This window comes from Bactrocera dorsalis, chromosome 3 (genome assembly GCF_023373825.1).
Source record: "Bactrocera dorsalis isolate Fly_Bdor chromosome 3, ASM2337382v1, whole genome shotgun sequence".
NCBI classification, from domain to species: domain Eukaryota; kingdom Metazoa; phylum Arthropoda; class Insecta; order Diptera; family Tephritidae; genus Bactrocera; species Bactrocera dorsalis.
The window spans coordinates 8,752,143-8,778,198 of NC_064305.1; the positions used below are offsets into that span (position 1 = coordinate 8,752,143).

The following is a 26,056-nucleotide window of genomic DNA, read 5'->3' on the forward strand; positions in this document are numbered from 1 at the left end:
ATATATTATTTATTGCTTAATGCTTTAATAAGTGCACTTCTACGTAGTTCTCTTCATCCAATACAATCAGATTATTTGCATTTTGCGAACTTTTGGCTACCGCTATTTCCATAACACGTTGTTCGGAACTACTACCATCCAGTGCTGGAGTTCCCAACTCGCGATCCAAGTAAAAGTCATATGTACGCACTTGACCATTTGTCAGCGCAAAAAGTCGCCAACCATCGCTGGACAATTGCAGCGACTGCACCAAATCCTTACGCAGCGCGGAACCACTCAATATTATTTGCTGATCGTAGACACACAGCTCAAACGGACGTTTCTGATTGCTTATCAACGCTATGTAGGCGGCTGTAGATGGACGCGTCTCGTATGACGTTTCGTATGCGCTAACAGCCTTACTCAGTAGACGCCTTTCGTTGAGTATGATATTTTGTATGGCGCATGATTTACCAGTGATCGGATCGATATCAGGCATTTGAGGTGTGTAGACATCTTTTAGACGATTATCGGCATATGAACTCGCAGTATCTAAACGTTTCGTCTCACTGTTGCGTTGCGTTGACAATTTCTGCTGATTGCAATTGACAATCATCACTGAACCATTTGACAGACCAACTGCCAGAAAATTTTCGTTTGTCAACACTTGTAAAGCGGTTGCGAAGAGCAGCCCGCTTTCGGTTATGTTTATTTTACGAAAACGTTCCGACTTTAGACTCTTTGAACAGCTCAGCACGAAATTGCGATTTGTACAAACGTAGATGCGCTCACAACCGGTGTCGATGCCGGTGAAGCGTAAACCCTGCAGTTGTTGCCGCTGTTGCTGTGCCGATTTTGTGCCGTGCAGCTCGCGCAAGATCTCGTCGCTGTATATTTCCTTTTGGAATAGTTGCTTGGTCATTTCGAACTGGGTTTGGATGCGGTGTAGACCATGCTCTAGGTAGTCCCGTAAATCACAAATTGCACTCTGCATTAATTTCACACGAGCCCAAGGTGAACTATACTCATAACGGGAGTTTAGCATAGCTGCTGAGCCTCGCTTGTGATTGCGGTGTGTATCAGCTGCTTTCAACGTAGAAAACTCGTAATGCTTGACGTTCGTTTCCACCAGCGTCCAAACCGATAAAAGACCGTTGTCATTGAGTGTCGCGAACTTGAAAGAAATTAACGGAACAATAAGAAATATACAGACATTTCATGTATGCTATGCTTACCTGTATTGATCTGTAGCTGCCTGGCGCTATTACTCGCTGTGGCGTACGAAAACTACGCACATCTACTACAGCGCCAAGATCGCTGAGTCTATGAGCCGGCTCCTTACTCGCTGTCCAATTGGGTACTACCGATTGTGTTGCGGCAAAGTGCGTGAGATATCCATCTAATTTCGAGCAGTAGGAGTATGTTTCGCGCAGATCCCACATAGCAATGCTGCCATCATGCAGGCCACACACAACAATATCCGTGTTATCGTAACAGATCTCGACGCGACAAACCTCACTCCATGTGGAGAGCAAGCGAAATGGATTTGTGCTATCACTGGTGGACCAGACCATTAGCAGTTGAGAAAAATCACAGCGATAGACATCGGCATCGGCCGGACTCGCGTGCACCGTTATGATGAGATCATGCCGGGCACTTGCAAATACATGCACTACGCGTAAAGCATTCAAAAAATTCGTTTCGAGTTGCACATAACCCGCGCTAATTTCTTGAAAACTCTTATAGTTCTGTGCGACCTTCGTTAGATGATCCTCTGCTGCGTTGTCGTGCGTCGAGCACAGCACCTTTGAGATGAGTAATGATGAGCGTAGCAGAAACGCGTTTAATTTTTCAAAATCTAACGGTTTATGCAGACTGCTTAGCTGCGCGCTAACCACATCTTTACTGTTATTTTGTCGTAATAACGCTAGTTTTTGTAAACTAACATCGTATTCGTCGGCGCTTGAGTTGTGTAACGTGTACGCTTCGTCCAACGGCGATTCGCCACAACAGTTTTGTATTGCCATCAGGCCATGCATACCGGTGGCGAATTTCTGCACCGTCTGCAGATCATATTGTGGTGGATGCTGTGTCCACATTGTACGCACATCAAAGCTGTCCGTTTGACTCTCGCTCGCCATACGGTTTTCGTTGGTTTGTGTTGAGCTCTGAGTGGTATTTAGCGTGCCATAAGTTTGCATGTAAACCTCATAGCTGATGGGCTTGAGTTCGAACAGCGAAAATGTTAAAGTGTCAAATTGAATTTTGTTCATTAGCTCGATGCCGCGCTTGCGCAGTATGGGACGCGTATTGAAATCGGCATAACCGCCGTAGGTGCATACAATTCCGCCGAATTTGTCGACCTCCGCTTGTGTGTTATTCGTGTTAGCGTAACTGCTGATGCCCGAGTCGAGCTGATCCGTCGAAGCTACGCTGTAAGTGGTGTCCATGCTGTCGAAATGCCGCTCATTAATTTGTGTCGCCAGCTCAGAAAGCTTTGGATACCTACGCGAGTTCATTTCATAATTTCCAGAGTCCAGTTTACGCTCAATTTCCCTATCGCGTTGAATCACTGTTATCGGATATTGTGTTAATTCAGTTTCTTCCTCGCAATCGGTGTCATTAACGGGCACTTCATCACCGCTTTTACTTGTTTCCTCTTGCGTTGTTGAAGAAACACTGCTTTTACTATTATCTTCATCTTCGCTGCAAACGCTGTGTGGTGATGAATCGCTTTCAGTTTCCCCCGACGAACCATTTTGCGTCGACGAGCCAGTCTCAAAGTCCGATTCATATGTTTCAAAGTCATCTGAGTAATTATCCGTCTCCGGTTCCCCTTTAGAATCACTGGGTTTTGCATTATGTGCATGTTCAGATTTGTTTCGCGTTACTGACGGTTCTCGAGACTTAGATTTGGCTTTACTGCTCAATGGTTCATCGAAGGCCACTTCAAATGCTACAGGTTCTTTGACAACCGGCTTTTGGTCGATCACTTCATCTGTGTCCAATTTTAAATAGTCCGTCTCATGGCGGCTGACTATTGTCACGTCTGCTAGTATCTGTTGTTCACTTCTGCGTTTCGCCGAGTCTGTACGCAATACGATGATATCTTCCTCTTTCAAGGAATGTGTGCGCACACGCTTTGGTGGTTCATCAGCATCCACCTTGATCGCGGCAGTGTCTAGATCAGCCGGTTCCACAACTTTGTCTTTAATAGCTCTGGTGGGTATAGTGTGATCGTCGCTGCGTTCTGTTGTATTTTCTCTACGTCGTGGCGGTGGGGAGACAACTGTGACGCTGTGATACGTATCTAAAACGGCATTGGGTTTGCTTGTGGTTGAAAGTTTCTTCTTAACGGCATCTGCAATATCGCGATTTTGTTTAGCGCGCATAGGCAGTTCACTAACGCCAGCCTTCCTTGTTGTTGCTGCCACATTTCTCTGCGCCGTGGCTTTTATATTTTGATTCGTTGCTTTGGATGTACTGGCTACACGGTTGGTGGGTGTGGTTTTCTTTATAACGGAGTTTTGTGTTGGTTTCACAACATCGCGCGGTGTTCGGCTCTTCTTGAGAGTGGTAGGCTCTGTTCGCCGGGTTTGTGTGGTGCTTTTAAGTTTCAGCTTTTCCTCGTCTGCACGCTTGGTGGCAGTTGTTGTAGAGCTCGTTGTCTTTTTAAGTTGCGTGTTTACTTTAGCAGCTCCACTTACGGTTTTTGCGGGATTACTTGTGGTAGGTTTTGCTCTTGCTATCGTGCCTGCCGTAGCCTTAGTACCCTGTAAGTTTATAACAGAAGAGCGTTTACAATCTACTATTTTTTCTAAAACAAAATTAAAGGAAAAGTGAAATAAGAGGTGCGAATCTTCCAAAAATTTGCTATTTAAAGCGTAGCTTCTGACTTTGATTTAACTTTAACTGATAAAAACTTTCAAAATAGGTTCCTTATGCGTCGATGCGGCGTTGCCAGCGCGATTTCCAAGCATTGAACGCGTAACGGAAGTCATTCTCTGGCATAGTCCTGACAGCCGAGAGGCATGCTGCTTGGATCCCTTCTGCCTTCTCAAAATGCTTGCCTTTCATCGGCCTTTTCAGGAAAGGAAACAAAAAAGGGCTGCAGGGCGGTTGCGGAAGCGTTGGGATACCGGACTTGGTTAGGTAGCTGTTCACAATAAAGGCGGTGTGAGCCGCGGCGTGGTGCTACTTCCAATCGCCTGCGATATCTTGTCGGACCAGATTGATCCCTCGTTTGAGTCTCTTGAGGACTTGTTGACGGTTTGTTCAGGAGGTACAAATTCATAGTGGACAATGCCTTTGATGTCAAATAAGACAATGAGCATCGTTTTCACTTTGGATATACTCATACATCCAGTATTTTCGGCGATAAGTTTATTTGGAAGACTACGGAAATCTTAAACTCTTTAGTATATTGATCTCAATAGGTTTTCCTTCCAGAGGTCTTCACATAAAAGTTTATTAAAAGTGATGAATCATTGTTATGATGGGGTTAAGGTGGTTAATAATTCGACTCCCAGGCAGGCGTTGAAGAATGAGCGTTTTGTCAAGGCTGAAACCAAATTTTCTCAGTCCAACTTTTTAACATTTGCTCCAAAAACGTCTGGGCTTGTGCTAGTAGTGCTCACTATTCTGCGATATATAAATCAAAATCCGCATCAAATTATTATCTGAGATCTCATTAATTTTTTAATAATTTAACATAGTTTTCAATAATTTTGAGTTAAGTGTTAAGCTAATTCGCTTCGTTCCGTGGAGTTAAGGTGGTAACGTGCTGACAAGACCTAAGTGAAAATCAGCTGTCACTGTCAGATGCCATATGATAGAACAAACAGATAAAAAAAACTGTATATATTCCCAAGGTCCAAATGCACAATAACTATCCTTTGTATTTATATTTAGAAAATTACATGTACATACATGCATTTATACCTATGAATATTTACTGAATGAATTACTCAGCCAGATGTACACACATATGTATGTACATCGTGAGTTCTTGTACAATGTGCGCAACAAACAAGGTCGCACCATTTCATATCAAATGAGAGCGCAGCTGTTAGAGAGATCCAGTTGATGATCGAGAAAAGAGAAAATGAAGCAAACGTCTGCAATTGCTCAGATATAAGTGCGTATCTGTTGGATACAGTTGTTCAGTAGTCGGCGTCTGCATGTTGGATTGCGAATTGGGAACTGATAATATTGTGAATGTATGAATATTTACATTACACACACGTATAGGCGCACAAAGAACACAGTATACGGAAGCCATTGACCTAAAATAGCAGTGTCAAAATTCAAAACAAACCAGCAAGGTAGGTGAATAAAGAAAATATGCGCACACACATATGTACATGTGTATATAAATATTGAAAGTGAAACAGACGTGCACAGTACTAGATAAGTTTCTGTGCAAATTTCCGATTTTAATTGTTTTAATTAAAAGCTTAACAATTAGAGTGTCAATAAAGTGTTGGTGTATCGTATTGTTCATCGAAATTCATATACATACAAATGTGAATATGTATGTACGTACATACATATGTGTGTAATTGTAACGCAGTTGATATGCACACATAAGTTTGTGAACTGAATAACGCAAATGAAATGGCAGAAAATACGGTGCTGTGCAGTTGAAATTTGCTTTATTTTTTTTAAAGAAATCGAGTAAAGTTATAATTTTATAAACAAAAACAAAGCCGTGGTGCCAAAATAATACACAAACTGGTTTTCTTATCGTACGGCTACAAAATGTCGCAAAATTAATTTTTATACACGCTCACGTTTCTTAGCTGTGTCGCTTTCGCTTGTGGTTTCGACATTTGATTTTTGGCGCTCTCTCTCTTATCACTTGAATAATGGAAACCTTTATTTAATCAATTTCAAACTGTTGTGCTATATAAAATAATTTAGTTCGCCGTTTTTATTAGTGTTTAATCAATGAATTTGTTGAGAAAATGTGTCCTCTCATCATTTGGTTGCGTAGCTGTCGTCGTCATTGCGATTGAATTTACAAACGCTTTTGTTATGGCAATTTGTATGGCTGCTTAACAACCGTTGCGGTGAAGGTTTTCGATTAGGGGCAGGTGCAGTGTATAAGTGGTAAAGAAATATATGAATTAAATAGCAACAAGCATAAAAAAAACAAAAAACGAAAAAAAATAACTATTTAGATATCAGTGACAAGAGTGAAACAGCTGATTGCTGAAATGTCGGCAAAAAAGAAAAAATATACTGTTGAAAGTAATAGATTGTGCATTTATAAGAATAGAGGAATAGATGGCGCTGTTGAGTTATAGAATTGACAAAACGGTTACTTTCGAAAGTAGCATGCATTGCTTTGGGGAGAAGGAGGTTGCCTTATAGCGCTGTAAAAGAGGTATAGAGAAAAGGTGGGGACTATCAAGAAAAGGCTACACTTGCTAAGAAGCTTGATGGTGTTCAAAGAGCGATTTTCATAGGCATCTCCGGTGCACTGCCACTAACCAAATACTAGCATTTACTCGTATTTCCATTTTTCACATAGCACCCGTGGACATTGCAGATAGGTACAATGCTACGAAGTGCTCTCTAAGGCTCAGGAGAGTCCGACCAAAGACAAACCGAAATTCTTGTACCAACACATGTACATACATATATATTTATTTATTATAGACGAGTGTAAAATTAAATGATTTTTTAAGACAATTTATTGGCATAAACAGACACCTGCAAACGGTTAAACATACTTAGATTGCTTTTGGTTTATAAAAAATACAAACGTAGAGTATAAAATAATATCACAAAATTGCATACATTTTAAATAGTACCATATACTTAAAACTTGTCTCACAAATATCGATAGAAAATTAAATTAATGACTAACCGTGAATGAAATGTTTAAATCTATATAATGGCTTATAGCTGCGATCCAGCTTCAGATCCAGATTCTTCTTACAACTAACAGTGACGTTATGACTAGCAGCGTTAAGGAACACTGCAACGACTGACTCGAATTCGGATCCACATAAACGTTTTTCACATAATTCTCGAAAATATCCTCCATAATGCGTTTCGAATTATCCGCTCTCAAATCCATTAAACCTCTCAGTCCGTCCGTCTTATCACGGAACATAACATTATTGCGCTTATCGAATATGCCATACATCGTGAATGGGCGCGTTTCGGGCCGATAGCTTTTGCCGAAGAGCTGATCGATGTCACGTAACGAATTATATATTTCATTACGACGCGTCAACGAATCGTTATGCGTCATTAAATGGCCGCGTGTGGTCCAATGCATATAGCAATATTCGAACTTTGAGTGACGCTCATTTCCGCCAAAGGGACATAAAACGCGGAAGGACTTGTGCCCGGTGTCACGCACCCATTTCGCTGTTATATTGCCCACCGTATAGTTTTTATATATAGCCGAGCTGAGAAAAGCCACTTCGCCACCTTCGGCTAAGCAACGTAAAGCGCCCTCATCGCCACGATAAGTGTCCGGACAGGTGCGATGTGCATTCGGATGCCAAGTACACGAGTCACGGTGGAAATACGACTGTAGTGTGGTCATGCGTTGTGTTACATTTACAATAGTTTCTTGCACCGATAGGTGTGTGGGTCCTTCGTATGAGGGTAGACAGGCTTTAGCGTCTTCCAGATCTGCAAATGTTTTGAATTTCGAATCTTTATGCACCACAGCTATAACGGCATAACGTTCATGCATATCCTGTGAGAATTCGTAGAGTATCGGCACTAAATTGTAGTCACGTTGTGCTCTAATACGATTCTCGTGATCGACCAACACGACATCGGCTGCCTTGTATTTGATGTCATCCATACACGAATCCAAGCTTTCGGAGCGTATACACTGGATATTCGGTTCGACACCATAAACTTGTGACGCTTCCTGTAGCCACGAGCATTTAACATGCTGTATTATGGAGGTAGTACAGTAAACTATTGAACGCGGTGGATTACATTCGGGGAAGCTATAGGCGCTTTGAAAAGCCGTTGCCTGATCGAGATAATCATCGATGGGTATGACATTATCCAAAGTGACGATTTCTATATGATAATTCTCCAAGAGGCTTAGCAAGGCATTCTGCCAGCTATTCGGCTCGTTGTGGTTCAAGCCAGCGACTAGATTTTGTATTTGTGCAGCGTGACTGCGGCGCGCCGCTATAACTGGCCAGGGTTTGGCCACCCAAACACACGGACGTTCAGCTGTGATAGGCTGTAGATGTCCATCGGCGCATAAGTAACTGTATTCGGATGGATTAGCCTGTGCAGGCAGCCCAGTTAACTGTAATTATGATAAAAATAGTATTAACTAAAACTCGTGCCAGTAAATAAGTTGAAGACTTACGCCAAAATGACTGCGCACATCGTCTAGTCGCGCCCAAGCAACATTGCCGACACCATTTGTGAGGCAATACAAGGCGCCGCGACGTCCCCAGTGCTTGTCGCCAATATCGCAACGATATGAATCGTAGCAAAGCTGACATAACGACGGATAGCGATCTTTGAGTATGCGATCCTGTTTAGGATCCGGTACCCATGGACCGGCTTTGCAGCTGGGACCAAAATATTTAGCCGAGGCGCTAATGCGATCTTCCGTTAGTGAGATTTCCGGATTGCAAGATTTCGAAATCAATGTCGATTCGAAGTACTGTAATTTAAAACATTAATTGTTATTGTTACTTTTGAAAAGGGAAATTAAACTCCAGATTTTCAAATCATACATACATTAGCTAAAACCTCCGTCCAATGATTGCCCAAACCATAACCGGGATGACAAAGTTTCGCACCGCGCAAATCATGCACCGTATGTATGTTGGCCTCATTGTCCACCACCGCGACTACTTCATATTCGAAATTGGTTTCATGTGAGCGCATCTCACTCGTAACTAAAATCTCCACGCTAGCCCAACGCGCTGCTATTAGCTCCTCGGCGGAGAGCACGCCGAAATGCGCGGTACCTTTATGTATCCGTCGTACGCAATCCAGTCGATCCACACCAATCACACACTCAATATTACTGGTGGCTTCGAGAAGTGGGCAAAATTTCGGCGTTTTACGGTACGTGCCACGAGACTCGACAATGCAGACGCGCACTGCGGAATAAAATATTTATTTTCTATTATATGTATTCTTTAAAGTGTCAAATAAGCTCTGCAGACTGGGTATAATGATGTTGGGTCTGGGAAATAGCTTTAATTCTTTCGAATAGTTTTACTTTCCATTTCATTTATAGATCTCTTAGGACAGAAAGCTGGTTATTGTCTTCCAAATAGCTCGTGGAAGTGATGTTACATATGTATATAATATTTATGCGAAGATTGTACATTGATCCTTAATACCGTAAGTAGTCTCGAAAACTGCAGTTTCGCTTTACAAATTCTTGGAGTATCTTGTCTTATTCTGAGGGTTGCAATACCTGCTATAGTCTTCTAGTGATATTATAATTCAACAGTGGATTCAAAGGTCATAGTTCAAGCGTGATGAAGCTCAACAAATGGTCGCAAAGTCAGGATTGACGCCTCGGAAGGTAATGCTGAGGATTTGGTAGGGTTGGAAAGGAATCATCCACTATGTGCTGCTCCAGTCTGGTCGAACGATTGATTCTACATTTTACTGTCAACAACTGATGAGATTGAAGCAATTAATTGAAAAACAACGGCCAGAACTGATCAGCAGAAAGGCCTTCGTCTTCCACATAGATCTTTGATGACTCAGTAAAAACTGGGGAGCTTGGCTGGAAAGTTTTGATACACCATATAGCTTTAACCTTGCATCATCGAACTACCATTTTTTTTTTGGTCAATGCAGAACTCTCTCAATGGTGTAAAGTTGGCTTCAAGATAAGCCTGTGAAAATTACTTGTCGCAGTTTTTCGCCGAGAAACCAGAAAAGTTTTACACTGATGGAATAATGTCTCTTGCGGAAAATGGCAAAAAGTGGTCGACCAAAATGGTACATATTTGGTTCATAATATAATATTTATAAAAAGAAAAAGTTGAAGTTTGATTAGAAATACGAAAAGACTTTTTCGACTACCCAATATTAGTTGCAAGACGCCTCTGAAATTGAGCAAATATCTTTACTTGATTGTAATACATACAGAGGTTCGAATGTTGGACAATCCGAGCATGCTTTTCATTGGAGACTTCGAACGAACATGTACGAAACACATAAAGAGAGTAACTGTCGTTGAGAAACAGTTTCCTATTTAGTGATTTGAGTCTGATTGAAAATCCATGCTTGCTTCAAACCCAATATACCAAATGGATGAACAAAATTAAGCCCAAAATTGCTAAAGCAGTTATTGTACCAATAAAAAAAGACGAATTAACATAACTTTAAAAAGTCGTTTCTTTCATTGCCTGCATTTTTTATTGTCTGCAATTCTGCGACGGTTCATTTTTATGAGAGATGTGCACCAAAAAGCTTAAACTCATTAAACCTTTATGTAGAAATAAATGTATTAACAAATTTGTATCACAAAAGCTTGCGAAGGGCATCATAACAGCTTACCAAGATCACCACAAACAATTCATAGCCAACTGTGTCTTAAGCACTGCTTTCGGCTGTCTTTAAAAGCTTTTTAATAAACTGTTATCTTTCACTTACGTGTATTCGTTAATAAACTTTGGTTTTTTATATGCAAATTCATTGGAACGCGCTTCAATAGGTATACAAACTGACCTTGAATATGCGGAGAAGAAAGGCGCGTTAATATTAACGGTCATTAAACGAGTTGTCATGCGAAGTGCTTGATTAGTAAACCTGACACCGTTTGAGTCATGCTACTCTACGGACATTTCAATGTTTCGCTGGAGTCCCCAAGTATTACATACATATATAACTATATAGAAATATGCATTGCCAGTCAAAATTTGACTGTTTGTGCGAGCTTCCAACAGTCAGCCATCCGCTCGTTAGCTCATTGCCGCTATTAATTTGTTGTCTAGTCTATAATTATCAAGCAACTACATATAGTACTATATTATGCACGATATACACACGTATTTATGAAAGTGTAAGTGTATCCATGTGGTCTATAAAACTATAAAACAAGTGGATGATGTAGCCTTCACTGGCGTTGCTCGTCGCCGCTGGATGCGTGCGACAAATTCAAGTAATTTTGCAGTTTCCCATACACATGAACATGCATTTACACTATGTATATCATTTCCAGAAATTTACGCATCTGTAACCGGTTCTGTGCGTAGTTGTAACCGATAGCTGTGTAATTTAGTCTTAGCCAGGGGATTCACTAGCTATTTATAAAGTTAATTTTTCTTAATTTTTTTTTGGGTTTGCCTTTGTTGCAAGTTTTTGTTTAATTTTTTCTTTTCATAATTAATTGATATTTATCTTGTGCTTTATTTGTTTACCTTCTTTTGCTGATTTAATACAAGCATTCATAAATTATGATGTTAAAAAAAACCGGGAATTTTATTTATGAGTTTCGATGACTTTGATGAATAAGCTAATACTTCTGCTATTTGTGAATTTCTTTTGAAAAAGTTGCTTGTCAACGTTACAGCTGACATGAAAATACCCCTCATATATTGATTTAGCCACTTAGACATAAGTTGAAACTTATGAGTGGTATTAAATTAGGACAAATAAAAAAGAAGGTCGACACAAGATTTAGTAAAGGTGTTGAAGCCAGTTATATACAGCTTCAGCTCGTTGGCTGAGCCTCAAGTCCTTTGTAAAGCCATAAAATAGTAAGTAGTGGTGTAGTCAGACCTTATAAGTTGGAAAAGCGCCATGAGGCCAATATAAATTTGGATAAAAGTTTTATTTCTATTTCCACCAGCTCACCGAGATGTCCGAAAGTGAGAGCTCACAGATGCTTAATTTGAACTCGAAAAGGCGAGACAAGCAAGAATGAAATGTTTCTACCTCGTCTTTTTCCAAACAGCTTCTACTAGTGTTATCCATTAAGATTTTCAACCTTTGCTGCTGAAGGCAATAATCAGTTAGAACTCCATCAACCAGAGAAAATCTAATCTTTCTGAGCGTGAAGAGCTCTTTAGACCTCTTGCGATTAATTTAGGGTTTGGAGAAGTGTGTAATAATCCTTAGAAGGGTAGCTATCAAGCAAAGTCAGTTAAGATTGACACATGTACCATATGTACCTTTGACATCGCCGCTTTGTAACTATTTGCAAGACCCTTGTTAATACAAGTAGTTGATTTCTTGTTCGGGACTGAAATGTTTTGGCTTAATAGGGAAAGACGCTAGATCGGAGGACTGGATGGAATAGAATATAATTTAATTGAGGCTTGCACCGCGACCTTAGGTTTATTTTGCTCTCTCCTCTATCACAACATTCACAAAGACCCAGCACTCTAATGACATTCAGGAACTTGCTCGGCGCTTTGGGGTTATGTGATTCCTAACCATATGCATGGATTCAAGGACCTTGAGAAAGTACTGAAATAGAAAAAAAGGATGCCAAGTTAGTTTTCTTCTTCTTCTTTACTGGCGTAGACACCGCTTACGCGATTATAGCCGAGTCAACAACAGCGCGCCAATCGTTCTTCACTTCGCTACGTGGCGCCAATTGGATATTCCAAGCGAGGCCAGGTCCTTCTCCACTTGGTCCTTCCACCGGAGTGGAGGTCTTCCTCTTCCTCTGCTTCCCGCGGCGGGTACTGCGTCGAATACTTTCAGAACTGGAGTGTTTTCGTCCATCCGGACAACATGACCTGGCCAGCGTAGCCGCTGTCTTTTAATTCGCTGAACTATGTCAATGTCGTCGTATATCTCGTACAGCTCATCGTTCCATTGAATGCGGTATTCGCCGTGGCCAACGCGCAAAGGACCATAAATCTTCCGCAGAACTTTTCTCTCGAAAACTCGCAACGTCGACTCATCGGTTGTTGTCATCGTCCAAGCCTCTGCACCATATAGCAGGACGGGAATTATGAGCGACTTATAGAGTTTGGTTTTTTGTTCGTCGAGAGAGGACTTTACTTTTCAATTGCCTACTCAGTCCGAAGTAGCACCTGTTGGCAAGAGTAATCCTGCGTTGGATTTCTAGGCTGACATTGTTGGTGGTGTTAATGCTGGTTCCTAAATAGACGAAATTATCTACAACTTCAAAGTTATGACTGTCAAAAGTGACGTGAGTGCCAAGTCGCGAGTGCGACGACTGTTTGTTTTGATGACAGGAGATATTTCGTCTTGCCCTCGTTCACTGCCAGACCCATTTGCGTTGCTTCCTTGTTCAGTCTGGAGAAAGCAGAACTAACGGCGCGGGTGTTGAGACCGATGATATCAATATCATCGGCATACGCCAGCAGCTGTACACTCTTATAAAAGATTGTACCTGCTCGGTTCAGTTCTGCAGCTCTAATAATTTTCTCCAGCAGCAGATTGAAAAAGTCGCACGATAGGGAGTCGCCTTGTCTGAAACCTCGTTTGGTATCGAACGGCTCGGAGAGGTCCTTCCCCGATCCTGACGGAGCTTTTGGTCCCGCTCAACGTCAGTTTACACAGCCGTATTAGTTTTGCGGGGATACCAAATTCAGACATCGCGGCATAAAGGCAGCTCGTTTTCGTGCTATCAAATCAGCTTTGAAATCGACCGAGAGGTGGTGAGTGACGATCTCCTTTCACGGGTCTTTTCCAAGACTTGGGTCATGGTGAATATTTGGTCAGTTGTTGATTTTCTAGGTCTGAAGCCATACTGATGAGGTCCAATTAGTCTGTTGACGGTGGGCTTTAATCTTTCACATAATACGCTCGATAGAACCTTGTTACGCGATGTTGAGGAGGCTAATCCCACGGTAGTTGGCGCAGATTGTGAGGTCTCCTTTTTTATGGATTGGGCATAGCACACTTAAATTCCAATCGTTGGGCATGCTCTCATTCCGACCATATTTTGCAAAGAAGGTGATGCATGCGCTTATCAGTTCTTCGCCGCCGCGTTTGAATAGCTCGGCCGGCAATCCGTCTGCCCCTGCCGCTTTGTTGTTCTTCAGGCGGGCAACTGCTATTCGAACTTCGTCATGGTCGGGCAATGGAACGTTCTGCTCCATCGTCATCGATTGGGGTATCGGGTTCGCCTTCTCCTGGTGCTATGTGTTCACTGCCATTCAGCAGGCTGGAGAAGTGTTCCCTCCATAATCTAAGTATGCTCTGGGCATCGGTGGCTAGATCACCTATTGGGGTTCTACAGGAGTATGCTCCGGTCTTGAAACCTTCTGTAAGTCGCCGCATTTTTTCGTAGAATTTTCGAGCATTACCCCTGTCGGACAACTAGTCAAGCTCTTCGTACTCAATCATTTCGGCCTCTTTCTTCTTCTGTCCTGCAAAGGCGTTTCGCTTCCCTCTTCAACTCTCGGTATCTATCCCATCCTGCTTGTGTTGTGGTCGATCGTAACGTTGCGAGATAGGCAGCCTGTTTTCTCTCCACTGAGACGCGGCACTCTTTATCGTACCAGCTGTTTTTTTGAATTTTCTGAAAACCAAGCGTTTCGATTACCTAAGGAACTTGAAATGCCCACAGTTCCTTATACCGAGTTGTTGACCAGTGCTCTCAGAGAGCAGGAGTGCAAGTCGAGTAGAAAGCCGTTCGGCTGTTTGTTGCGATTGCAACTTTTCGACGTCGAACCTTCCTTGTGTTTGTTTACGTGTGTTTTTTACTGCACAGAGGCGGGTGTATATCTTGGCTGCAACAAGATAGTGGTCCAAGTCTATGTTAGGACCTCGGAGCGAACGCTAGTCTAAGGCACTGGAGACGTGTCTTCCGTCTATCACAACATGATCGATCTGGTTGGTGGTTTTTCGGGGGGGATCCGGAGACAGCCAGGTAGCTTGATGTATCTTCTTATGCTGGAATCTAATACTACAGATAACCACATTTCGGGCCCCGGCGAAGTCGATCAGCCTCAAACCATTTGAGAGCGTTTCCTCGTGTAGCTTAAATTTACCGACTATTATGCCAAAGATACCTTCGTTGCTCACCGTGGCGGTAAAGTCGCCAAGCACGATTTTGACATCGTGGCGGGGGCATCTCTCATAAGTGCGCTCCAAGCGCTCATAGATAGCATCTTTGGTCACATCGGCCTTCTTTTCCTTTGAGGCGTGGGCGCAATATGCGGTATGTTGAAGAACTTCGCTCTGATGAGGATTGTGGCTAGCCGTTCATTCTCCGGAGTGAATGGATAGTACTCGGCGACGGAGTCTCTCTCCCACCTACGAATCCAACACCAAACTTGCGCTCCTTTATATGGCCACTGTAGTAAATTTTACATGGATCTACTCGTCTCCATCCTTGTCCCGTCCATCGCATTTCTTGGACGGCGGTGATGTCAGCCTTTATCTTTACTAGGACATCTACAAGCTGGGCAGCGGCACCTTCCCAATTAAGTGACCCGGACATTCCAGGTGCATGCCCTCAAATCATAGTCCTTATTTTCGTTTGCCATGGTCGTCCTCAAAAGGAGGGTCTCTCATCCGAGGCTTTTGTTTTCTTTTTCATTGGGGGTGTTCTTTTACGTGGCGGGTCCCAACCCAGCGCACAACGCTATGGGGATGATTCGCCTTCTCTTGTTATGTAACTCACCTTCAATCGAATGTTCTTTGGCTATCCATAGGATACTTGGTCAAAGACCGGAAGTCGTGAGCTGCTTGAGCCATATATAAAAAAATCGTTTCTGGCCTCTTACAAAGGAATGGCGCTCATAGAACTTTCCTCACTTGCGTGAACTTCTACACATGACTCCATCCTCAGTTTTAGAGATTGATTATTTATTGAACATAGTGACAAGTTATGTAAAAGTGATGCCAAAGCATCAAAGAAAAAAACAAAAAAACTGGAACTGGTATCATCGCTTAAGGTTATTGCATTTCTCTGCTCAAAAAAGCGTTTTTTCAAATTAACACTTGGTTGTCTATATTTCTTCTACCCTTTTCAATAGATCCGTATACATATATTTTATATAATATATATGTACTTTTTAGGATATATCTAGTAAGACAGCTCCTTCATTAATTTAACTTCACTTTAAGACAGGTTTTAAGCAACGAAATTGCAAATTATGATCCAACATTTCATTTAGCGCACAAAAAGTATTTAAATTAAAACCGGTGTAAGATTTATATTGTCATTAGTAACGTGACGTGAAACAAAAGTCCTAAAAAATATATTTGAAATTTTTTAAGCACATAATGAACATTTAGACGTCTGTAATTATCTTATTTGTATGTTTGTAGATATTTTTGTATATAATTATGTGTTTTTTTGCAATTTCGTAGCTTTCGAATTTTGCAAGGCTAGCACACCACCTTTCATCATTGAAAAATTACGAAACATAAGTTTTTTTTCTTTTTTTTTGCAAATTTGAAAAGTCTTTTAATTGTTTAGTGTGATATTCGACTGATTTAAAACGAAAATCGATGTTAAAAGGTTGCCACCTGTTGGCAAATTGGAATTTATAGTCAATTCAAGCAGATGAAAAAGTCACAGGAGGGAAACGGATGTGTGTTTCAGATTGGTATCTCAAAAACTGAGGGATGGACAAACAGACATATGGTCGGACAGACAGATGAACATGGCTAAATTGACTCAGCTCGCTATGCTGATCATTTATACAAATATAAATATATATGATTACCAAAACCAATAACAAACAAATGATTTGCTACAATTAATGGAAAGCTAATACGTCATATTTTCATATAATCTGCATAAAATCTAACTGATTTTAAACAGTTTTTTTAGTTACTTCAATCAGTTAAGTAACCTGACTAATTTCCAGTTTTGTCATTGGGTTATTTTTTCGAATTCCCCAAACAAGTTTTATTGCTTTAAATTAGCAATCGCTAAAATTTATGAAATAATATATTCTCTAGTGTTTTTTGTTTATTTGTTTTTGTAAAAAAAACTTAAAAATATTTGCAGCGCAAAGTCAGGTAGACAAAAACCTGGTTTAGCTTAGCACACAAAAATTGAGAATGCTTGGTGAAGTGAAAAAGCAGCAACTGATAGATTTTGGTTTCCTTTGGTTTAAATTTAGCTGCGGAATTTTTTTTGAAGATTCGATTTTTTAATCCAATATTTTGAGAAATTTGCAAATTATGTTTTAAGTTAAAAATAGCTTATGAAATTAGTGTTGTTGTGTTGCTTTTAGTTAAATTTTCGGTGATTTAATATGTGAAGGAAATTAGAACGGTTTGACGAATCGTACAAACAACTGGTTTAAGTCACATAAATTGGTATAACCAAATAGCGATAGAATAGAAAACGGTTAATGGTTTAATAAGCTATCTAGTTGGGCTCTTTAATATTGAGTTAAGCCGCATAACATTGTTGTTGCCCTTAAATTTTTAATTTTTCTACAAAAAAAGCAGAACTTAGATCTAGCGAGCAGAGAAGTGGCGAAACGAACAGTTTTGAACAGTTAAAAGAAGACATATAAGGTAGCTATTTTTGGCGAAAAACTTATCTGTAGTTCTGTTGATGAATAATCTTCTATCAGATAAATAAATGGAATACATTATGACAGAAAAGCTCCCGGAAATTGTAAATAAAACGAAAAATATTTCATTATTTATCAATATTTATTTTGTCCCCTTCGAAGTAATCTCCACCAGATGTAATATACCTATGCCAACCATTTTTTCAGTTCCCAAAATACTTATTAACCATCTATCCCCCCGAAACATATTCGTGATGGACCAAACCACGAATATCGAAAAAACAATGAGCTTCGCCTTGATTTTTGAACTGCTTTGGCATGTTTTTTCAGTTTCGGATCGTTTTTTTTTCCTCCATTTTGATGATTGTTGACTTGTTGGCATGTCAAACTCATAAACTCATGTCTCATCAGCTGTGGGATCGGTATTCGCACGATCAAGCATGTCCAAAGAGACCTGTTTATGGTACTCTTTTTGGAAAAAATTCAGCTTCGTCGGGATGGGTTGAGCAAGAACGTGTTTCGTACCCAAAATATCCATGAAAATTATTCGAACGGAGTTCTCCATAAGAAGATTCTCAGTTTTTGTATGGAAATATTTTTTATTTGACGTGATATCTTGACAAAATTTGGCATAAGTAATTACCAAAAACAATGCTACAATCTCCAAACATATTGCCTAGATCGGGCCACTATAGCGTATAGCTGTCATAGAAACTGATCGATCGAAATCAAATCCTTGTATGAAAAACTTTTTTATTTCTCAAGTTAACTTCTCAAACTTTGGCCTAGATTATTTTCCAAAGCAATGCAATAATTTCCGAACAAATTGTTCAGATCCGACCACTGTAGCATATAGCTATCGTACAAACTGATCGATCGAAATCAAGTCCTTCTATAAAAAACTTTTTTATTTGACAAGATATCTACCAGAATAGTGGCACATAATATTGTCCAAGATAACACTATAATCTCCGAAAAAATTGTTCAGATCGGATCACTCTAGCATATAGCTATCATACAAACTGATCGAGTGAAAACACGTTTTTTTATTAAAAACTTTTGCTTTAACTAGATATTTTCACGAAATTTTGCATGGTTTATTGCCTTAAGTAACGGTATAATCTATGAATATATGTTTAACCTTGCTTACGTTTTTTTAACATTTTTTCTTGTTTTACCTACTACCCAAACGAGCGAGGTTCCACTGTACCGAAAGCGTTAACACCAACATCATTTGTAGTAATAGCAGAGCTTATTTATAACATTTAATTACATGCTAATATTGTAATTATAAGTAACTGTAATATATTTTTTCTTATTTACAACCGACTTACACTTTCCATCATCAAACACTTCGGCGCTTGTTTCGGCATTAAATACTGATAAGATTGCCAACAGCAAAACAAATGAATGCCTCTCGTTTGCGAACATCATCGCCATAGAACTGACAATTAAACACACGTACTAATAATAAAATTAATTTCCAGAAATTATTTAATCACTGCTATAGTTGTAATATATCTCGGTATCCACTCGTATGTGTGTGTGTTTTTAAAATTGCACGGAAAGCCCCTAAATTGCACAATTTTGCACTTAATGTATCGAATGTGGTCTTAATGGCTTTGCACTTTTCGAAATCCGCTGGGAAGCTTATTTTGTGGGTGGTTTCGTGTAGAAATGCAACTGTTATCACTTGAAAAACACCCACTTTGTAACTGTAACGGCTGATAAGTCGCACGATTTTTTTTTTTACTTCTTTATTATCAATTTACATTTGCTCTTTCAAGCAGCCACCACTTTTGCTATTTTTCCAAACTCCGGCTTCAACACTGAGCTTTCGCGTCCAACAAACTACACGCAGCGATCGCCGCACAACAACTGAGCGTTGATTTTCGAAAATGTTTGTTTACATTTGAAATTTTGAAATCATTGCCGTAAAAGCGCACTTTGGTTCGCGCTTGGAAAAAACCGGTTTTACGCTCTCTTGCATCTCAGCTTGGCGCTCCAAGGGAAAATGATCTAAAGCTGAGATTTGCTTTAGTCCAGCTCAGTGAAGCTGTGTAATTTCTAGGCTGTTGTTGTTGGCGTTGATGTTGGTGATTTTTTGCGCCGCCACTGTTTGAGTGACAAGTTCAATGCAGTTTGGTTTGGCATCAGCAACTTGTGGTTCTGCTTGTAATGAAAAGTGATGTTGACAATGAGAAATAATGCAATAGTTAAACAAGAAAAAAATCTAAAACGCGAGTCGCTCCACATGACTGATCAGGTTTCCGTCAATGCACATCATCATTTTATGATTTTCGAAAAATAAAATTCAAACGTGTAATTTCGAAAGAGCACGCAGAGCGCCGCCTGATAACTATGAGCTAAGTTTAGAAAAAAACTAAAGTATTATTTATGGTTTAAATTCTTTTATATGAATTATTTGAATCTTTAATTTAAAATTCAAATTCGACCACTTAATAACGGTAGCTTGCTTTAAATAAGGTTTCGAATACAAGCATGAGTAATGAAATACTTTTGATTGTCTATTTTTGTTTATTCACCTTGGAAAATCACATAAAAATATACTCAAACATAACGGTTTTTTACCTCGTAAGTAGATATATTCTGAAATGCAGGCTTGTTTATTTTATAACGGTTTTTTTGGGTTGAGAAACGCATATCAAGCCACAGAATCAGGTAAAATATTTCCCAAATATTTATGTTTTTTATCCTTTTCGAGGTTCCCCAAGTTTTAAGGAAAAAAACAGAAAATTCAAATTTAATACGGAATCTTTATTATCATTCGAAAGAACATTCTTTGGCATTTATTTTTTGAGGATTATCTCTTTCAATTGTTAGCCGCGGCAACGTCTCAGACGGTCCATCCGTTGAGTTCAATTTTCGATCATTTTTTCGAGCATTTTGATCTGGTGGTCATAGGCGCTTAATTTCAACTCTTGCCAGTTCGATGGGATGTCTGAAGGTATGCGCTCTAAGTGTTTAAGTCTTGACCTCCCAAATGTGGGAGTCTTGAGTTGTTTCCAGCTTCTGTAAACACCGTCTGGTAAGATTCCCAACCTTACAGCATGAACGGCAATAAGGCAATGGTCTGTTTAAAACCCCAAATTACGAAGAGTTTCGCCTTACTAAATGCAAAGATATCGCTAAATCCCTTGCGATTAATCTTGGTCCAAAAGACTTTTGCGACAGTGCATGTACCGATGGTGGCCCAGCGATACCGAAGCTGGGATAAGAGGATACGGAAGCACCGACCCGCTCTTTGATTCTAGCGATAGCGATTTAGGGTGCCTTTTCTTGCTAACTCATCAGCTTTAAAATTTCCTGGGCTTACGCTTTGGCCCGGCACCCATATCACAAAGACACTAGACGCTCTTGATAGTAAGTTTAGGCACTCCTCGATCAACCCTGAACGCGCTGTAAATGAGTTCAAGGCTAATATCGCCGCTCTGCTATCTGAGTGCATGGTCACTTCTCTAAACGAGGCTGAATTCCGGAGCAGCAGATCTATTGCTACCTTAATGGTTGCAACTTTGGCTTGAAAGACACTACAATAGTCAGGAAGTATGAAACTGGAGTTGATAGAGAGCTCCCGAGAGTAAAACCCTCCACCAACCTTCTCACCAAGCTTTGACCCATTCGTAAAGAAGCGCACTGCCCCTCTCCACCAACGGCTTCTTCCCACCTATAGCTCACCCGTCGGTATATGGGCAGAGAAGAAGCCGCCAGGGTTCTGTTTGGTGACTCCATGATCCAGCTGATTCGATATGAAGCCAAAGTGTGAGAGGATATCCGGGTGTTCAAATGCGCGTTCTTTTAAGAACCTAGATTCTCTGAGTCTAATTGTCACTTTCGCGGTCAAACACCTTCCGGCAGTGTCAACGGGCACTATGTTCAAAATGGCGTTAAGTGCCATGGTTGGAGTAGACATTAGCGCACCACAATGAACGCCGAACGTTGAAGGCTCCCGAGTTTCTTTGCAAGTGTGGTCTTGGTACAGATGTTCCCTGTCAAAAAAGTAAGACGGAGTTTGTAGTGCCATAACTAAGCACTAATAAGGTATGAAACTGTTATTTGGTACAGGAGATTGTAGTAGAAAGTGTCACCTGTGGGCTGAAATTTTTTCAAAAAGTGGGCGTGGCTCAGCTTTCTGATAGTTTTAATGTACAAATCTCCTAGACTTTCACAGCTACAATATCCAAACTCGCTAAGGGCAATTTTATAAGAACTATTACTAACAGTTTGAAAATGGATGAAATCGGATGATAATTCCGCTTACTTCCCATATAACGGTACTGTTAAAAACCACTTAAAGCGCGATAAATAAATAACTCAATACGCCAGATTCGTTAAATTTTACTCTCGCGGTAGTATGAAAAAGTTTTAAAGGAACCGGTGTAAAAATTAGACGATGGGCGTGGCATTGCCCATTCTTCTTTTTTTAAGTACGAAAATGGGCGAAATCCGACACAACCACAATTTGAAGCTTGTCGCTTAGTAAATAAGTAGTTCGTGAAACTTGCTTCAAAGTAGTGCAAATAGTTATTTTTTTACAGTGTACCCATGTGTTTATGCAATTTTCTTAAGGGTTTGGTGATAAATATTTATTTTTCTTATTTATGTCTGAATAAAATCCCACATTTTTAGGTTGAATGTATATTTGTTTTATTTTGAAAGGTTCATATTAAAAATTTACAATACACTCCAAATATTAATTAAACATCTTTTGGGTAATCAGTAAGTTATTGTGGTAAATCTTCCACAAAAAGTGCCAGATAATAAGCATTTTTTACAGTGTAGTTAGTTATTGTACATACGAAAAGTGTGTACTTAACCACTTCAAACGCTCAGGCCTGCTCCATACTTTTACTCTCCTTTCAATATTGATAAGCCTTATCAATATTTTATTATTATATGTATACATAAAGTTTATACCATATAAATGCGAAATATTATTGTTAATATGTATGCAGATACAATCATATACATATATATATGTACATATAAACGAGTAGGCATATGCACGTCTGCCCATAAGTCTTCGAAATTGCGATTAGGGTAAACTCATTTAACTTTTCTTTGTGTATATTTATTTATAGATAATATTTGTATAGTATATAGTTTATACTGTACAATATTATTGCAACTTATTTACAAAGTGTCTGCTCTTTAAATGTTGTCATAACTTTTTATTTATTTAATTTGTTTTTTCTTTCCTTTTTGTTTACTTATTGAAGTGTTGAAGTGAGGTTATATTCGAATTGTAAGCCGTAAGAAGCGATAAAGGCCTTATAACTTCAATATTATTCGAAATAAAATTGCATTCGTTTGTCTTTAGTGCAACGAGCAACAATTGCGCGGGTGAGTTTACTTGACGGCAAATAATTTACTACAGCAAACACTCGTAATGATTGACAGCTAAGGGAAATGTGTGGAGAATGTGTGTATAGATTTCAAGATAAATACGAATATTGAAATAATAAATAACAAACAACAATAATGTGAAAGCTATAAAAATCTTGTTAACAAAATTTAATTTCGTTGTGAGAAATTAATTATAATTAATAATTATAATTGTTGTGGGAATTAACGCGGCAAGTAGTCATGCACTAGTGAAGCAACAAGTACGAGATGAATGTGATTTTATTTACTAAATAACGCAACGAGTGACTAAAAGGCTTATTGCCAGTTGTTAGGGTGCCTTAAGGACAAATCATTGCATTAGTGGTTATTATGATTAGTCGATATATATAATTATTATAATTTATTCTTTAGTATAACTTTGTATTTAGTGTGGTGAGAATTAAGGTTTAAAAACAGTGAAGTGTTTTAAAACACACATTCAAAACTTGATCTCAAAACCATAGAATTTTCATGCTCAACTTTTGCCAGGAAAGGTACTAAGCTGAGAGTGTATTTTTGACAACAGAAGAAGGAACTTATAAGCTCCAAAGGCTTATGAGAGGTGGCTTTAAATTTCTGGGATCATTAGTTTGACGAATGAGCTCTGAAACCTGAGAACAAATAGAAAGAGTTGCTTTTCAAAAAATGTGGAAGTTCAGGTTAAAGTCATGCCTAGAGCGTAGTCTTCTTTATTGGCGTAGACACCGCTTACACGGTTATAGTCAAGTTTGAGCTTAGTCTACCAGCAACGTAATTTACAACAAATATCAATGACAACGTGTGCTAATTATATTCAGGAATTAGAAATAATTGAGTTCTGTATGAGTATTCGCCTTGGTTATTCCGATTCGCTGAAGTTTGGAGAGTTGCTAATCGAACAAACAAATGCTGCTATTCTAACATACACGGTTTGTGCGGAAAGTAATAAGACTGAGTCGATTTAAAAATAATAATTGAACCAATCGTTATAATTCTTTAAAAACTTTCAAAATAGGTTCCTTCTGGGTCGATGGAGCTCTGCCAGCGCGATTTCCATGCAATTGAGACGAGGTGCATGTTGCTTGGATCTCCTCTGTCGTCTCAGAATGCTTGCCTTTCATAGGCATTTTCAGGCAAGGAAACAAAAAAGTCCGGGGGTCCACATCTGGGATGTAGGGCGGCTACGGAGGCGTTGGGATGCCGGCCTTGGTTAGGTAGCTGTTCACAAGAAAGGCAGTGTGAGCACACCACTTCTTGTTAGTGAAGTAGAGAATGAATAACAAAGCGGTTAAAGAGATATCCACATAACATTGGGCATTGAATTCAAGTGGCTAACATTTTTGGTGTTTAATCAAGGTTACGTTTTTTACAAGTACTTTCTCGAGGACCTATATTCGACACTGTTTCATTTTTTATATGCTTTAACACAACTGATCGACTTTTTTTCTATTCGCCAATCTTCGAATTTTTAGAGTTTCCGAAAACGAAAAATCTGGTGAAAACTTACATATTTGTTAAGGGTGTTGTTTCCGGAGCGATGTTATTTCTTAGAGTAATATCTGTCAAAGTATTTTATAGTCTAAAGCAAGGCATCGGGGAAACAATGGAGTATCTCTTGTGCACTTGTCCCGCTTTGCCAACACTAGGCTATAAGCATCTGAGGTCTCCACGGTATGATACACTGGAGGAGGTATCGCTAGTGAGGCCACAGAGTCCATCCTAAACTATTACTACTCCTCATGGATCTAGTAACTGAACTCCATCTGGTATCGAAAAAATTCAAAACTGGTCTATGACTGGCTTATTAACTTAACCTAACCTTATAAGCTTTCAGGTTCCCTTGCAGACTGACCAGTTGTAAACTAACGTTCTTGGCGAGATAAAGCTGGATGTGTAGGGAAAGCAAAGCACAATTTCACCGACAGGTTGATCTTCATAAGACGCAGTGACGATGTTTTTAAGTTCGAAAAGTCAAAAAAGTCTGTCAAAAAGTACCATTTTCATTACTTTTATCTTAAAAAACACCCTTTCATTTGTATTTGCCAAAAGCAAACTTGTTACTGAATTTTATTGATGGATTACATAAATATTTATTTACAAATTCAAAAGTCTCGTTGATAAATGATTTTTTTACTGATTTTCGCGGAATATTTTTAACGCTCGGCATCAAATATTTCACGAGCACGATTTATATGGTCACTTAGAGCACAACTGCATTTTAGGCACATGTGTACGTAATTTCATACTACTTTTGTCGAATTTCGATTAAATCTTCTGGGGAGTTCCCTGGCGACAGGGGGTAACCCCACGTAAACAAGTTGAACTGCCATTCGTTTTGCTTACTGGCTTTTTAGCATTGGCTACCTGAGCTGCAGTGACGTCACTAGCCGCGATCGTCGCTACGCACCAAACCAATTTCACATACTATACATGCATAATGTCCGATACTATTTTATATCAAAATATATGTATACCGGTATGTATGGATGTATGCAGCTTTGTCCAAGTAGAGCTGGTTCAGCGTTTTCTCATCAGCATGCGAAGCAAAGTGTTAATTGCAGTTCCGAGTAGTTGCAGTCGTAATTGTTTGAAAAAATAGTTGTTGGGGAATTTCGACTGTTTGTAGAATTTTAATCTTTGGATGAATCACTTTATAAAAATAGAATATCGGTGCAGGTATTTGGAATGAAAAAATGTTATTTTAATTCGGTTGAGCGCGTGTTTAACTACATTAGATTTCACAGTCAAGGTGATTTTTTAACTTTATTATTCCTTAGTATCTCACTTTTTAGTTGGTCACACTGATATCCGAATTATGGCAGCTATCTGTATTCTGCTTTCTTTTGCTTTCACTTGATGCTGTCAGATTGAAAGCTCTCAAAGCTGAAGTGTCTCAGACACAGTTCGTCTTAGAGTTAGATTATCTGTCACAAATCCTGTCGCCACCTCAAAGAAGTGACCATTCACTCAGATGGCAGAGCAGCGATACTAGCCTTGAACTCATTTATAGTGCGTTCAGGGTTGGTCGAGGAGCGCCTAACCACGCTATCAATAGCATCGAGTGTCTTTGTGATAAGACTGGTAGGGGTGCCGGGCCCTAACGGAATCGCAGGAAGTTGCAAAGCTGATGAGCTAGCAAAGAAAGGCACCCTAGAACCGTTGCCGGTAGAATAGCTGGGCTTCGCGGAAGCTTGGCCAGCGCTGGCCCAAGATCGATCGCAGCGATCTCTTTGCCCTCAGTAAGGCTAGCTTCTCCT

General features: G+C 39.7%; 3 protein-coding genes across 6 annotated transcripts in view; 1 reads left to right on the forward strand and 2 right to left on the reverse strand.

Annotated features, from left to right (window-relative positions):
• Positions 1 to 5,911, reverse strand: LOC105223863 (uncharacterized). The gene is made up of 3 exons (XM_029549258.2): positions 5,772 to 5,911; positions 1,215 to 3,752; positions 1 to 1,153 (listed from the first exon to the last, which is right to left on the reverse strand). The coding sequence occupies exons 1-3, from the start codon at positions 5,808 to 5,810 to the stop codon at positions 17 to 19; spliced, it is 3,714 nt and encodes a 1,237-aa protein (XP_029405118.2). The 5' UTR covers positions 5,811 to 5,911; the 3' UTR covers positions 1 to 16.
• LOC105223833 (major facilitator superfamily domain-containing protein 6) overlaps positions 5,109 to 26,056 on the forward strand; it is a 26,844-nt gene continuing 5,896 nt past the window's right edge. The window contains exon 1 of one of the 4 annotated variants that reach the window (XM_011201692.4): positions 5,109 to 5,303. The gene's annotated coding sequence lies outside the window, so the exon portion shown is untranslated. Of the gene's footprint in view, positions 5,304 to 5,951; positions 6,091 to 22,654; positions 22,858 to 26,056 lie in introns of those variants that run through there. The other 3 variants (XM_011201693.4, XM_011201691.4, XM_029549259.2) reach the window with 3 other exon arrangements.
• LOC105223832 (transferrin) lies at positions 6,597 to 19,319 on the reverse strand. Its single transcript, XM_011201690.4, has 4 exons — positions 18,749 to 19,319; positions 8,719 to 9,086; positions 8,339 to 8,641; positions 6,597 to 8,275 (listed from the first exon to the last, which is right to left on the reverse strand). Exons 1-4 carry the CDS (start codon positions 18,852 to 18,854, stop codon positions 6,905 to 6,907), a joined length of 2,148 nt encoding a protein of 715 aa, XP_011199992.2. The 5' UTR covers positions 18,855 to 19,319; the 3' UTR covers positions 6,597 to 6,904.

Excerpts from the sequence above, each read along its gene's own strand:
- LOC105223832 (XM_011201690.4), bottom strand. The coding sequence starts at position 18,854 with ATGGCGATGATGTTCGCAAACGAGAGGCATTCATTTGTTTTGCTGTTG. Across the intron at positions 9,087-18,748 it reads AGTGTTTGATGATGGAAAGT|TGCGCGTCTGCATTGTCGAG; the intron begins GTAAGTCGGTTG and ends TTTATTCCGCAG. Across the intron at positions 8,276-8,338 it reads ATGTGCGCAGTCATTTTGGC|TTAACTGGGCTGCCTGCACA; the intron begins GTAAGTCTTCAA and ends TCATAATTACAG.
- LOC105223863 (XM_029549258.2), bottom strand. The coding sequence starts at position 5,810 with ATGTCGAAACCACAAGCGAAAGCGACACAGCTAAGAAAC. Across the intron at positions 3,753-5,771 it reads AAGCGACACAGCTAAGAAAC|GGTACTAAGGCTACGGCAGG; the intron begins GTGAGCGTGTAT and ends ATAAACTTACAG. Across the intron at positions 1,154-1,214 it reads GCAGCTACAGATCAATACAG|TTCGCGACACTCAATGACAA; the intron begins GTAAGCATAGCA and ends ATTTCTTTCAAG.